This window comes from Salmo salar, chromosome ssa15 (genome assembly GCF_905237065.1).
Source record: "Salmo salar chromosome ssa15, Ssal_v3.1, whole genome shotgun sequence".
In the NCBI taxonomy this organism is placed as follows: domain Eukaryota; kingdom Metazoa; phylum Chordata; class Actinopteri; order Salmoniformes; family Salmonidae; genus Salmo; species Salmo salar.
The window spans coordinates 99,613,401-99,629,111 of record NC_059456.1 but is presented as its reverse complement, the minus strand read 5'-3'; the positions used below and the strand labels follow the sequence as shown (position 1 = coordinate 99,629,111).

At 44.3% G+C, this 15,711-nt stretch overlaps 1 protein-coding gene across 6 annotated transcripts in view; it reads right to left on the bottom strand.

Annotated features, from left to right (window-relative positions):
* Positions 1-8,148: 8,148 nt before the first annotated feature.
* Positions 8,149-15,711, bottom strand: part of LOC106572815 (protein kinase C zeta type) — a 192,980-nt gene continuing 185,417 nt past the window's right edge. For all 6 annotated transcript variants that reach the window (XR_006759341.1, XM_014147314.2, XM_014147311.2 and 3 more), the window contains one exon: positions 8,149-11,669. Coding sequence is in view for 5 of the 6 variants with exons in the window: in XM_014147314.2 (XP_014002789.1) it covers positions 11,582-11,669 (88 nt within the window). In the remaining variant the exon portion in view is untranslated. The remainder of the gene's footprint in view (positions 11,670-15,711) is intronic.

Sequence of the window (15,711 nt, the reverse complement as noted above, 5' to 3'; positions counted from 1 at the left end):
TAATCCCTCCATCGTCTGAGCACGGAACGGAGGATCGTCATCACCACCAGGAGTTAGAGAGGGTGGAGGAGGAGAGGAGGGAGAGAAGACGGGGATGAGCAGGCTACGCCTACCTGCACACCGGGGGGAAGCCTCTTCCTCTGACAGCTGCTCTCATGGAGGAGAAGAAGAGGAGGAAGGGGGAGGTGGTGTCTGAGAAGGGCAGCTGATGGGGGTGCGGGCAGAAGAGGAGGGACACTGGTGCTCTTTCCATCTGGGTAAGTTAGTGTTGCCTGCCTCTTGTTTACCTTCTTGGTATTCAGCACGCCTCTCTCTCTTAAAATCCAAGATATAACCTTCATACATTCAGGGCAATTCAAAATGTAGATCTAGGATATAAATAATAGATTATATTTCAAAATGTATGTCTTTACATCCTAGATTGTATAGTGGGCCACGCTGGGTTTGCACGGAAACAGTGGAAGGGAAGGGGGTTGGAAAAAGTACACAGTAAATCATTCATTGAAATGGGTCAAAAAGTCAGACCGTTTTAAGTGGGGTAGAGGAGGAGTGGAGCCAATGACTGGGCTAAAAAGCAGGGCCAATGGTGCAACACCTGGATCTTTCTATCCCTCTCTCTTTTTACTCTCTCTAGCTGTTTCTCTCTCTCTCCTTTTACTCTCTCTAACTCTCGCTTTCGGAACAGGCCGGTCTTTGTGTTGTCCAGGGCCTGGCCTGGGTCTGCTCCCCTAGCCAGCTCTGTGTACCTTGGCCCGGCCACACACCCCCGCTGTACACTCTCTCTTTCTCTCGCTTGCTCTCTCTAGCAGGAACAATGACTTCCTCTGTTTGAAAATAGAGAAAGAAGGAGAGAAATTAGAGAGAGAGAAGGTAGGAAGCAGAGGAGAGAGAGAAGGTAGAACGCAGAGCAGAGAGAGAAGGTGAGAGAGAAGGTAGGTGTGTGCGTGTGTTTAAAATATTGTCAATAGTGTCATAACTTCAAAAATAAGAAAAATATTGATACGATATTTCGGCCATATCGCCCAGCATTATTTTGTATTAAGGATCCCTATTAGTTCCTGCTAAGGCAGCAGCTACTCTACCTGGGGTGTATTAAGGATCCCTATTAGTTCCTGCTAAGGCAGCAGCTACTCTACCTGGGGTGTATTAAGGATCCCCAACACAAACATAGGCAGAGACACACACACACACAGATTGTGTAATGTAATTATGTGGTAGTGATGGAGTAGGGGCCAGAGGGCACACAGTCTGTGAATGTTTTGTAAGGTTTTTAAAATTGAATAAACTGCCTTAATTTTACTGGACTCAAGGAAGTGTGGCTGCAGCTAATGGGGGTCCATAATAAATACAAATACTCTATCTGGGGTCCAGCAACATTAAGGCAGTTATATACATGACATTACATTTCAAAACACATTTAGAGTGTTCCCTCAGGCCTCTACTCTACTATCCATTACAGTTGAAGTCGGAAGTTTACATACACTTAGGTTGGAGTCATTAAAACTTGTTTTTCAACCACTACACAAATGTCTTCTTAACAAACTATAGTTTTGGCAAGTCGGTTAGGACATCTACTTTGTGCATGACACAAGTTATTTTTCCAACAATTGTTTACAGACAGATTATTTCACTTATAATTCACTGTATCACAATTCCAGTGGGTCAGTAGTTTACATACACTAAGTTGACTGTGCCTTTAAACAGCGTGGACATTTTCAGAAAATGATGTCATGGCTTTAGAAGCTTCTGATAGGCTAATTGACATAATTTGAGTCAATTGGAGGTTTATTTTTGGATGTATTTCAAGGCCCACCTTTAAACTCAGTGACTCTTTGCTAGACATCCTGGGAAAATCAAAAGAAATCAGCGAAGACCTAATAATAAAATTGTAGACCTCCACAAGTCTGGTTCATCCTTGGGAGCAATTTCCAAACGCCTGAAGATACCACGTTCATCTGTACAAACAATAGTACCAAAGTATAAACACCATAGGACCACGCAGCCGTCAAACCGCTCAGGAAGGAGACACGTTCTGTCTCCTAGAGATGAACGTACTTTGGTGCGAAAAGTGCAAATCAATCCCAGAACAGCAGCAAAGGACCTTGTGAAAATGCTGGAGGAAAAAAGTATGCTGGAGGTACAAAAGTATCTATATCCACAGTAAAACGTGTCGACATAACCTGAAAGGCCGCTCAGCAAGAAAAAAGCCACTGCTCCAAAACCACCATAAAAAAGCCAGACTACGGTTTGCAACTGCACATGGGGACAAAGATCATACTTTTTGGAGAAATGTCCTCTAGTCTGATGAAACAAAAATAGAACTGTTTGGCCAAAACGACCATATTTATGTTTGGAGGAAAAAGGGGAAGGCTTGCAAGCCGAAGAGCACCATCCCAACTGTGAAGCACAGGGGTGGCAGCATCATGTTGTGGGAGTGCTTTGCTGCAAGAGGGACTGGTGCATTTCACAAAATAGATGGCATCATGAGGTAGGAAAAGTATGTGGATATATTGAAGAAACATTTCAATACATCAGTCAGGAAGTTAAAGCTTGGTCGCAAATGGATCTTCCAAATGGACAATGACCCCAAGCATACTTCCAAAATTGTGGCAAAATGGCTTAAGGACAACATAGTCAAGGTATTGGAGTGGCCATCACAAAGCCCTGACCTCAATCCTATAGAAAATTTGTGGGCAGAACTGAAAAAGCGTGTGCGAGCAAGGAGGAATACAAACCTGACTCAGTTACACCAGCTCTGTCAGGAGGAATGGGACAAAATTCGCCCAACTTATTGTGGGAACCTTGTGGAAGGCTACCCGAAACATTTGACCCAAGTTAAACAATTTAAAGGCAATGCTACCAAATACTAATTGAGTGTATGTAAACTTCTGACCCACTGGGAATGTAATGAAAGCAATAAAAGCTGAAATAAATCATTCTCTCTACTATTATTCTACATTTCACATTCTTAAAATACAGTGGTGATCCTATCTGACCTAAGACAGGGAATTTTTACTAGGATTAAATGTCAGGAATTGTGAAAGACTGAGTTTAAATGTATTTGGCTAAGGTGTATGTAAACTTCCGACTTCAACTATATGTACAATACAACATCCATGTGTACGTGTGTGTAGAGTGTGACTTATCATGTTTCTGTGCCTGTGTAAGGTGTATTTTTATTTGTTTTTTAAATCTGATTCGGTTTGCATCAGTTACCTGATGTGGAATAGAGTACTGTGCGCCTCCCATATTCTGTTCTGGACTTGGGGATTGTGAAGAGACCTCTGGTGGCATGTCTTGTGGGGTATGCATGGGTGTCCAAGCTGTGTGCTAGTAGTTTAAACAGACAGCTCAGTGCATTCAGCATGTCAACACTTCTTAGTGGTGATGAAATCAATCTCTCCTCCACTTTGAGCATATTATTAATGTTAGCTCTCCGTGTACATTTAAGAGCCAGACATTCTGCCCTGTTCTGAGCCAATTGTAATTTTCAAAGATCCCTCTTTGTGGCACCTGACCACATGACTGAACAGTAGTTCAGGTGCGACAAAACTAGAGCCTGTAGGACCTGCCTTTTTGATAGTGTTGTTAAGAAGGTAGAGCAGCACTTTATTATGGAGAGACTTCTCTCCATCTTAGCTACTGTTGTATCAACATGTTTTGACCATGACAGTTTACAATCAAGGGTTACTCCAAGCAGTTTAGTCACCTCAACTTGCTCAATTTCCACATTATTTATTACAATATTTAGTTGAGGTTTAGGGTTTAGTGAATGATTTGTCCCAAATACAATGCTTTTAGTTTTTGAAATATTTAGGACTAACTTATTCCTTGCCACCCATTCTGAAACTAACTGCAGCTCTTTGTTAAGTGTTGCAGTGATTTCACTCACTGTAGTAGATGATGTGTATAGCGTTGAGTCATCCGCATACATAGACACATTGGCTTTACTCAAAGCCAGTGGCATGTCATTAGTAAAGATTGAAAAAAGTAAGGGGCCTAAACAGCTGCCCTGGGGAATCCCTGATTCTACCTGAATTATGTTGGAGAGGTTTCCATTAAAGAACACTGTATTCTGTTAGAGAGCTAATTCTTTATCCACAATATAGCAAGGTGTGTAAAGCCATAACAGATACGTTTTTTCATCAGCAGACTATGATCGATAATGTCAAAAGCTGCACTGAAGTCTAACAAAACAGCTCCCACAGTCATTTGTGTAAGTGCCTTGCTTGCTTCCCTATAAGCATGCTGAAAGTCTGTTACAGTAAAATAGCATTGTATCTGGTCAAACACAATTTTTTCCAAAAGTTTACTAAGGGTTGGTAACAGGCTGATTGGTCAGCTGTTTGAGCCAGTAAAGAGGGCTTTACATTTCTTGGGTAGCAGAATTACTTTAGCTTCCCTCCAGGCCAGAGGGCACACACTTTCTAGTAGGCTTAGATTGAAGATATACATTTACATTTACATTTAAGTCATTTAGCAGACGCTCTTATCCAGAGCGACTTACAAATTGGTGCATTCACCTTATGATATCCAGTGGAACAACCACTTTACAATAGTGCATCTAAATCTTTTAAGGGGGGGGTTAGAAGGATTACTTTATCCTATCCTAGGTATTCCTTAAAGAGGTGGGGTTTCAGGTGTCTCCGGAAGGTGGTGATTGACTCCGCTGTCCTGGCGTCGTGAGGGAGCTTGTTATACCATTGGGGTGCCAGAGCAGCGAACAGTTTTGACTGGGCTGAGCGGGAACTGTGCTTCCTCAGAGGTAGGGGGGCCAGCAGGCCAGAGGTGGATGAACGCAGTGCCCTTGTTTGGGTGTAGGGCCTGATCAGAGCCTGAAGGTATGGAGGTGCCGTTCCCTTCACAGCTCCGTAGGCAATCACCATGGTCTTGTAGCGGATGCGAGCATCAACTGGAAGCCAGTGGAGAGAGCGGAGGAGCGGGGTGACGTGAGAGAACTTGGGAAGGTTGAACACCAGACGGGCTGCGGCGTTCTGGATGAGTTGTAGGGGTTTAATGGCACTGGCAGGGAGCCCAGCCAACAGCGAGTTGCAGTAATCCAGACGGGAGATGACAAGTGCCTGGATTAGGACCTGCGCCGCTTCCTGTGTGAGGCAGGGTCGTACTCTGCGAATGTTGTAGAGCATGAACCTACAGGATCGGGTCACCGCCTTGATGTTAGTGGAGAACGACAGGGTGTTGTCCAGGATCACGCCAAGGTTCTTAGCACTCTGGGAGGAGGACACAAGGGAGTTGTCAACCGTGATGGCGAGATCATGGAACGGGCAGTCCTTCCCCGGGAGGAAGAGCAGCTCCGTCTTGCCGAGGTTCAGCTTGAGGTGGTGATCCGTCATCCACACTGATATGTCTGACAGACATGCAGAGATGCGATTCGCCGCCTGGTTATCAGAAGGGGGAAAGGAGAAGATTAATTGTGTGTCGTCTGCATAGCAATGATAGGAGAGACCATGTGAGGATATGACAGAGCCAAGTGACTTGGTGTATAGCGAGAATAGGAGAGGGCCTAGAACAGAGCCCTGGGGGACACCAGTGGTGAGAGCGCGTGGTGCGGAGACAGATTCTCGCCACACCACCTGGTAGGAGCGACCTGTCAGGTAGGACGCAATCCAAGCGTGGGCCGCGCCGGAGATGCCCAACTCGGAGAGGGTGGAGAGGAGGATCTGATGGTTCACAGTATCAAAGGCAGCAGATAGGTCTAGAAGGATGAGAGCAGAGGAGAGAGAGTTAGCTTTAGCAGTGCGGAGAGCCTCCGTGACACAGAGAAGAGCAGTCTCAGTTGAATGCCCAGTCTTGAAACCTGACTGATTAGGATCAAGAAGGTCATTCTGAGAGAGATAGCAGGAGAGCTGGCCAAGGACGGCACGTTCAAGAGTTTTGGAGAGAAAAGAAAGAAGGGATACTGGTCTGTAGTTGTTGACATCGGAGGGATCGAGTGTAGGTTTTTTCAGAAGGGGTGCAACTCTCGCTCTCTTGAAGACGGAAGGGACGTAGCCAGCGGTCAAGGATGAGTTGATGAGCGAGGTGAGGTAGGGGAGAAGGTCTCCGGAAATGGTCTGGAGAAGAGAGGAGGGGATAGGGTCAAGTGGGCAGGTTGTTGGGCGGCCGGCCGTCACAAGACGCGAGATTTCATCTGGAGAGAGAGGGGAGAAAGAGGGTAGGGCAGTGTGATATATGGCAAATAGGAGTGGCAATATGGTCCTCTATTATCCTCAGTAATTTTCCATCCAAGTTGTCAGACTCCGGTGGTTTGTCATTGTTGATAGACAACAACAATTTTTGAACCTCTTCCACACTCACTTTATGGAACACAAAATGACAATGCTTGTCTTTCATAATTTGATCAGTTATACTTGGATGTGTAGTATCAGCGTTTGTTGCTGGCATGTCATGCCTAAGTTTGCTAATCTTGCCAATGAAAAAATCATTAAAGTAATTGGCAATATCAGTGGTTTTTGTGATGAATGAGCCATGTGATTTGATGAATGATGGAGCTGAGTTTGCTTTTTTTGCCCAAAATGCCATTTAAGGTGCTCCAAAGCTTTTTACTATCATTCTTTATGCAGGAGGAGACAGGTGGCTAGGTCTTAGAAAGTACTGCTCTAGTTTCTTATTTTTCTTAGTGAGTCTCTTTGGACGACCCCCTGGCCGCACATTACCCTCCGGCAGAAAGAGAGAGAGGGAGAGAATGAGACAGAGGGAACAAGAGAGACCGAGAGAGAGACAGAGACAGAAGGAACAAGAGAGACCGAGAGAGAGAGAGAGAGACAGAGAGAGAGAGAGAGACAGAGAGACAGAGGGAACAAGAGAAACAGAGAGAGAGAGTAAATCTCAGCAGGCCTTTAAAACAGGGCAAATAAAAAATTGGGTGAAAAATTCATGAGATCCAAACTTTGCGAGGGGCCCAGCAGGAGAGCAGCAGCAGTATCATTATGCACAAGGATGGAATCATAGAGATGGATAGAGGGCACACTGGCCATAAAGAATTTAGGAGGTGTGCCCTCTTCCCATCTCTATGGTTGCAAACAGTCTGATGTGTCCTGTATTCAAGTGACGCACCACTACCACATATTTGCATGTAATTAAGTAAGCATTTCACTGTCAGGTCTACACCTGTTGTATTCCCCGCACGTAACAAATACACTTTGATTTGATTTGATGTCACGCAAATACATTTTTCTAGGCACTGGATGAAGTCAGCCTAAATATCTTGGTTTCATCAACAAACAAAAAAAATAATTACTTTTTGAAAATACAAAAAGGTAATGGACCAAAATACCAACAAATCTCAAAATTGAAATGGTAGATGCAAAAAGGTAATTTCAGCCTGTGGTGCCTGGCTTTAAAATAAATTGTATGAAACATACACTGAGAACCCCTGCTCTTTCCATGCCAGACTGACCAGGTGAATCCAGGTGAAAGCTATGATCCCTTATTGATGTCACTTGTTAAATCCACTTTACCTGAGACAGGTAAAAAAAATATGAGACAATGGATGGACATGGATTGTGTATGTGTGCCATTCAGAGGGTGAATGGGCAAGACTTAAGATTTAAATGCCTTTGAGCGGGGTATGGTAGTAGGTGCCAGGCACACCAGTTTGTGTCATGAACTGTAACACTGCTGGGTTTTTCACTCTCAACAGTTTCCCGTGTGTATCAAGAATGGTCCACCACCCAAAGGACATCCAGCCAACTTGACACAACTGTGGGAAGCATTGGAGTCAACATGGGCCAGCATCCCTGTGGAATGCTTTCGACACCTTGTAGAGTCCATGCCCCGACGAATTGAGGCTGGAGGGCAAGAGCGTGGTGGGGTGGGGGGGGGGGCAACTCAATATTAGGAAGACGTTACCATTTAGTATACATTTCTCAAACAAAATCTTGAGATAGAAATGGTTGAACAATTTTCTATGGGCTACAACATTTAACACACGAGAAAACAGCTTGCCAATAATTATGAATTAAAAATAAATGTGCATTTCAAAAGTATTGATTCTTTAAAACTAGCGACCAGAGATCTAAGGGTTTCCCATTTCATCGCAGGGTTACTTCCAAAGAAACTGCAGTGACAAATATTGAGCATCAAATGCTTTCCTCATGTGGCTGCAGAGAACAAAAACGAAATCAGTTCACGGAAAAACATTTTTGTTTTTAATAATTACAGAGATGCGTTAAAGCAGAATTAAGCACATCCAACCAGCAAATATGTTTTAAAACACAAAAAAAATCATGTACTAAGTAACATTTTTACAGATACTCTTTATGGGAATCTCAATTGTATTGGGTGGAACCGCCGGTCTTCTGCTCTAATGCATTTTGAGGAGACGAGAGGAGACGAGAATAGAGGATGTGAGGAATCAAAGAAAATACAATTGAGATCCAACCTTTCTTTTTTCTTTTCCTGGTTTACAATGGCCGTTGCTTTAGCGTCAGCAACGATTTCAAGAGCTACCACTTCAGTTAATCCGTTGATCTCTCGCGAGACAATGTCAAGTGAATGTATTCCTTTTGAGTTCAACATAAAACACAGTTCAGAAATAAAACAAAATGGTGACACTGATGTGATATCAAAAGTAAGATGGCTTTGAAAAAGTGGAATCTCCCCTTACGTAGATGAAGAGAATGCTTGCTTGTTGAACAGTTTGTGTGTGTGTGTGTGTGTATGTGTGTGTGTGTGTGCGTGTGTGTGTGTGTGTGTGTGTGTGTGTGTGTGTGTGTGTGTGTGTGTGTGTGTGTGTGTGTGTGTGTGTGTTTTCGACTAATCTGTGGATATGCCACAGCTTCATTAATCTCGCCCCTATTCACTGATTACAGGTCAGTTGTAGTGCAGGTCAGCATGTGCACCTTAACAATGTCTTCACCCACCACCATGTCCAGTCCTCAACTATTATATTCAGTGTAGCCTTCTGCTGTGCAGTCAAAGTCCAAATCACCAGCATGCCAGTCACTGACATCCAACACAGTTTGTCACATTGTGCACCAGTGTATGTATGCAGACAATAAGTTAAAAGGTTCGATCATTCAGGAGTGATGTAGCCCTGTACTCTATTTAACCATTTATAACCATGCTTTCATCAGAACCTTGGATGGCTACTGTGCTCCACAACGTTCATTTTAAAGATTCAACCATTCGAATGGCATAAGACATGGGGCCTCATTTATAAAATGAGTTGTTATACAACATATGAGCGTTCAATCAGTTCTCAAAATGTGAGTATGCACAATTTAGAACGAGTTCCCCATTAAAACGCACTTAACTCACAATCTACGGTGATCAACTAACTTACATCTTTATGCTGTTTATGGCAACTTACTATGGCAACTTACCATGGCAACATACCATGGCAACTTACCATGGCAACTTTGACTTGTTAAGATGTTCTAAGTGACGTACAGTAGCCCAGACTTTAGTGCAGAGGACGATGCATTATCGTTGAGAATTCTGTTCACACACAGATGATAGTTTGTGTTGTGATGATCAAGCTCAACGTGATCATCAAGCTGAAGGTTGTTAAATCTTTAACTCTTAAAAGTTTGGCATAGTCTACATTTTAGTGTATGCACAATTTACGAACAAATCGGTACATGAAAACGTTTTAGAATTGAGGACCTGTGGTCTTTATGAATGATGTGTTCCAATGGCTTTCTTCACCAACAGACCGACCCACCAGGCAGCTGAAGGGAACAGACCGACCCACCAGGCAGCTGAAGGTAACAGACCAACCACCCAGGCAGCTGAAGGGAACAGACCAACCCACCAGGCAGCTGAAGGGAACAGACCAACCACCCAGGCAGCTGAAGGGAACAGACCAACCCACCAGGCAGCTGAAGGGAACAGACCAACCCACCAGGCAGCTGAAGGGAACAGACCAACCCACCAGGCAGCTGAAGGGAACAGACCGACCCACCAGGCAGCTGAAGGGAACAGACCGACCCACCAGGCAGCTGAAGGGAACAGACCGACCCACCAGGCAGCTGAAGGGAACAGACCGACCCACCAGGCAGCTGAAGGGAACAGACCAACCCACCAGGCAGCTGAAGGGAACAGACCAACCCACCAGGCAGCTGAAGGGAACAGACCGACCACCCAGGCAGCTGAAGGGAACAGACTGACCCACCAGGCAGCTGAAGGGAACAGACCAACCACCCAGGCAGCTGAAGGGAACAGACCGACCCACCAGGCAGCTGAAGGTAACAGACCGACCACCCAGGCAGCTGAAGGGAACTGACCAACCCACCAGGCAGCTGAAGTGAACTGACCAACCCACCAGGCAGCTGAAGTGAACTGACCAACCCACCAGGCAGCTGAAGGGAACTGACCAACCCACCAGGCAGCTGAAGGGAACTGACCAACCCACCAGGCAGCTGAAGGGAACTGACCAACCCACCAGGCAGCTGAAGGGAACAGACCAACCCACCAGGCAGCTGAAGATAACAAACCAACCCACCAGGCAGCTGAAGGGAATTGGAAACAATCGATAAGTGCAATCAGAAACATGATGTAGATTGGATCTTTGAGGCACTTCTTAAATAAAAACAATGGAGGAAAACAAACGGTTTTGTTCATCAAAATCAAACTGTCTGAAGAAAAATAAACAAAGTCCATGGTCATGAATAAAACGAACCACTTTGAATCAATAGAAAGGCAGCATTGATTTGGAGTCGCTACCTACAGGAGAATACACAGGAATAACTTCTAGCATAATTTTTTCCTTCATCATTGTACATTCTTGTTTTGCTCGAGGCAGCGGAGCTTCCTACAACATAAATTCAAGTTCTGAGTCGTAGAACTTTCATATTCGACCCGGGTGGGGGGGGGGGGGATGTAGAAATCGGTTTTACAATGGCAGGCACAGAATTAAGTTGCTTTCTGCCGTGCTGCTGACACAGAAATTGAATTGTTGTGGGAAACAATCAAAACCGCGAAGCCAAAGAAAACGGAAGACAATCAACAACTGAGTTTTGAGAATGTTCCTGTGTATTTTGTTGTGTTGACCACCTCCAAAGAGTTTTGAGAATGTTCCTGTGTATTTTGTTGTGTTGACCACCTCCAAAGAGTTTTGAGAATGTTCCTGTGTATTTTGTTGTGTTGACCACCTCCAAAGAGTTTTGAGAATGTTCCTGTGTATTTTGTTGTGTTGACCACCTCCAAAGAGTTTTGAGAATGTTCCTGTGTATTTTGTTGTGTTGACCACCTCCAAAGAGTTTTGAGAATGTTCCTGTGTATTTTGTTGTGTTGACCAACTCCAAAGAGTTTTGAGAATGTTCCTGTGTATTTTGTTGTGTTGACCACCTCCAAAGAGTTTTGCCCCGGCGACAAAATAATGCAATCCATTATGGGAGATCCACGACAAAAGAAAAAAAGGCTCCTTTTTGTATTTGTGTCCTCGAGCCTCGTCCCTCGTGCAAAGCCGAGAGTTTCTTGTCCTCCCTTTGTCCTCCCTCCATCCCACTCCTCCTCGGCAGAGGGAGTTGTTCATTGATTTGACTGAGAGAGGGGTGGGGGTGGACGGGGCAGTAGACAGACACAGGTGGGAGAAGAATAGGAGGTCTCCTCCCCCTCATACAGACTCCTCCGTGGATAGCAGCAGGGGGTTGATGTATTCAAATCCCTCAAACTCGGACTGGTCTATTCTCCTGATGATGTCCCTGGGAGAGGAGAGAGGGAAAAGCAGAGAGAAAAAATAAGAAAAGGTCATTTTACTCTGAACAAATTACAAATATTACTATGTGCTACCTCAGCCTGATCGCTGACGCTTTACGCTTTCAAAAGAATGTTTGTACAAGGAAGTTATACGTAGTGAGGCATATTATACGTAGGGAGGTATATTATTCGTAGTGAGGTATATTATACGTAGAGAGGCATATTATACGTAGAGAGGTATATTATACGTAGTGAGGTATATTATACGTAGTGAGGCATATTATACGTAGGGAGGCATATTATACGTAGAGAGGTATATTATACGTAGTGAGGTATATTATACGTAGTGAGGCATATTATACGTAGTGAGGCATATTATACGTAGTGAGGCATATTATACGTAGTGAGGTATATTATACGTAGTGAGGTATATTATACGTAGTGAGTCATATTATACGTAGTGAGGTATATTATACGTAGTGAGGTATATTATACGTAGTGAGGCACTCATTTTCCTTTTTGTTTTGATTTTCCATTCTACACTCTCCCACAATCTTATTCTAACCTTAACCTCACAGCATGCCTAATCTTAACCCTCAAAATTCTTAGGTTCTAGAAGTCATAATTTGGACAAATAGCATTGTGAGATCATGTTGTCTACTTCCTCTAGTCCTAGACTGTGTACCTGTTGGTTTCATGTGTTGTTGTTGTTGTTTTGGGGGCTGTACTATATGTGCTGCTTTAAAGGGTATGGACATGCCAGTCTAGTACTTTAGCAGTCACCTTACCTCTCCTATACACAGGGAATATATGGCAGTCGGGTGACAATAGTCCTATACACATGGATATTTACAGGAACAGCCTACAGTAGATTCACCTGGTAGCTTACAGTAGATTCACCTGGTAGCCTACAGTAGATTCACCTGGTAGTCTACAGTACATTCACCTGGTAGCCTACAGTAGATTCACCTGGTAGCCTACAGTAGATTCACCTAGTAGCTTACAGTAGATTCACCTGGTAGCCTACAGTAGATTCACCTGGTAGCTTACAGTAGATTCACCTAGTAGCTTACAGTAGATTCACCTGGTAGCTTACAGTAGATTCACCTGGTAGCCTACAGTAGATTCACCTGGTAGCTTACAGTAGATTCACCTGGTAGTCTACAGTAGATTCACCTGGTAGCCTACAGTAGATTCACCTGGTAGTCTACAGTAGAGTCACCTGGTAGACTACAGTAGATTCACCTGGTAGTCTACAGTAGATTCACCTGGTAGCCTACAGTAGATTCACCTGGTAGTCTACAGTAGAGCCACCTGGTAGCCTACAGTAGAGCCACCTGGTAGCCTACAGTAGATTCACCTGGTAGCCTACAGTAGATTCACCTGTTAGACTACAGTAGAGCCACCTGGTAGCCTACAGTAGATTCACCTGGTATCCAACAGTAGATTCACCTGGTAGTCTACAGTAGAGCCACCTGGTAGGCTACAGTAGAGCCACCTGGTAGCCTACAGTAGAGCCACCTGGTAGCCTACAGTCGATTTACCTGTTAGCCTTTAGTAGATTCACCTGGTAGCCTACAGTAGATTCACCTGGTAGTCTACAGTACATTCACCTGGTAGCCTACAGTAGATTCACCTGGTAGCCTACAGTAGATTCACCTGGTAGCCTACAGTAGATTCACCTGTTAGCCTACAGTAGAGCCACCTGGTAGCCTACAGTAGATTCACCTGGTAGCTTACAGTAGATTCACCTGGTAGCCTACAGTAGAGTCACCTGGTAGTCTACAGTAGATTCACCTGGTAGCCTACAGTAGATTCACCTGGTAGCCTACAGTATTTCAAACCAGCAACATTCCAAACAACGTCTCCGCTGTACTGATCTAACACACATATGTTTATTTCAAAATCTCGCCAATAAACCCCAGCAAAAAAAAGAGCCCTTTGCGCAACGTGAAAGAGTAGAAGAAGGAACAGCATGTTGTTGCCTCGTCAGTGAACTCTCCCTGTGCTTCTTTCTCTCCTCAGCAGAAGCCTTGGTTTGGTTCCATTAACAAAGTGGTAATCATCTTTATATGAAGTAATCATCTTTATATGAAGCGAAACTGTGTCTGTCTTCCTGTGTCTGTCTCACTCTGTGTCTGTCTCTCTCCCTCCCCCTCTCTGTCTCCCCCTCTCCTCCCTGTCTGTCTCCCCCTCCCACCATATCTCTGCCCCTCTACTGCCCTCCCTCTCCCTCTCTCCCATCCGTCTCTCCGACTCTGACTGGTTTGGAGAGGCGGTGTAAAAATAAGGGCCCATAAAGCTCAGGTTGAAAGTAGTTCACTATGTAGGGAATAGGGTGCCATTTGAGACACAGCCCTCATCTGTCATAGTAAAGAGGGCTGACCACACTCCCCAGGAGGTTAGGAAGGAGCAGGGAGGGTGGAGGAGTGGAGCGCCAGGAAGAAGGCCTCTTGCTGGGGAGAGTGAGAGAGATGCTTCCCTCCTGGAGATGTTGGTTGTCTTTATACTGGTCCTAGGTGGGTGTGGTTGTTTTTGCTTGTAAAGGTTGAGGTGATATTTAATGTTGGTAGAGCTGATCCTAGACCAGTTTTTTTCATTGTAATCTAGATCCAGACATACACTCTGTTGACTACAACACACCACCAAACCTTTGGAATCACATTCAACACACTGAAATACACCCAACAGTGTTCTATTCTGGAAGATTCCATTGAATATTTTACAAATAGCCCCCCCCCCAAAAAAAAGAATTTATGGATATTCTATGCCTGAGCACACTTGGGTGCACACAGCTAGATATGACTGTAAATACATGTGAGTGAAGTCAGAGAGTAGCATCAGGCTTGAGGTAGAGGAAAAGAAAAGGCACAAGACCACAAAAGGGAAACCGAGCGAGGTCTGGAGGGAACATTTGGGACGTAGACCAAAAAGAGTGTTCACTTGTGCAAATGTTGCCTAAAAGCGCTACCAGAGGAAAAGGCAACGAGAAAGACACATGTAGAGAACGAGAGAGAGATGGAGAAAGAGAGAGAGAGGAGGATACAGACATTGAGAGAGAGAGAGAGAGGAGGAGGATACAGACATTGAGAGAGAGAGAGAGAGAGAGAGAGAGAGAGAGAGAGAGAGAGAGAGAGAGAGAGAGAGAAGAGGATACAGACATTAACCTGTTGGGGGTAGGGGGCAGTATTTACACGGCCGGATAAAAAACGTACACGATTTAATCTGGTTATTACTACTGCCCAGAAAATAGAATATGCATATAATTATTGGCTTTGGATAGAAAACACCCTAAAGTTTCTAAAACTGTTTGAATGGTGTCTGTGAGTATAACAGAACTCATATGGCAGGCAAAAACCTGAGAAGATTCTGTACAGGAAGTGCCCTCTCTGACCATTCCTTGAGCTTCTTGACTCTGTTTATTTAAGACTGAGGATCTTTGCTGTAACGTGACACTTCCTACGGCTCCCATAGGCTCTCAGAAGGCGGGAAAAAGCTGAATGATGTAATTCCAGCCACTGGCTGAAAAACATTAGCGCTTTTGGCAAGTGCTCTATCAGAGGACAATGGGCTGAGGCGCGTGCACGAGTCGACCCCATGTTTTTATTTTCTTTCGTCTTTGAACCTAAACACAGATTCCCGGTCGGAATATTATCGCTTTTGTACAAGACAAATGGCATAAAAATTGATTTTAAACAGCGGTTGACATGCTTCGAAGTACGGTAATGGAATATTTAGAATTTTTTTGTCACGAAATGCGTCGTGCGCGTCACCCTTCTTTACCATTCAGATAGTGTCTTGAACACACGAACAAAACAGAGGATATTTGAACATAACTATGGATTATTTTGAACCAAACCAACATTTGTTATTGAAGTAGAAGTCCTGGGAGTGCATTCTGACGAAGACAGCAAAGGTAATAACATTTTTCTTATAGTAAATCTGATTTTGGTGAGTGCTAAACTTGGTGGGTGTCTAAATAGCTAGCCCTGTGATGCCGGGCTATCTACTGAGAATATTGCAAAATGTGCTTTCACCGAAAAGCTA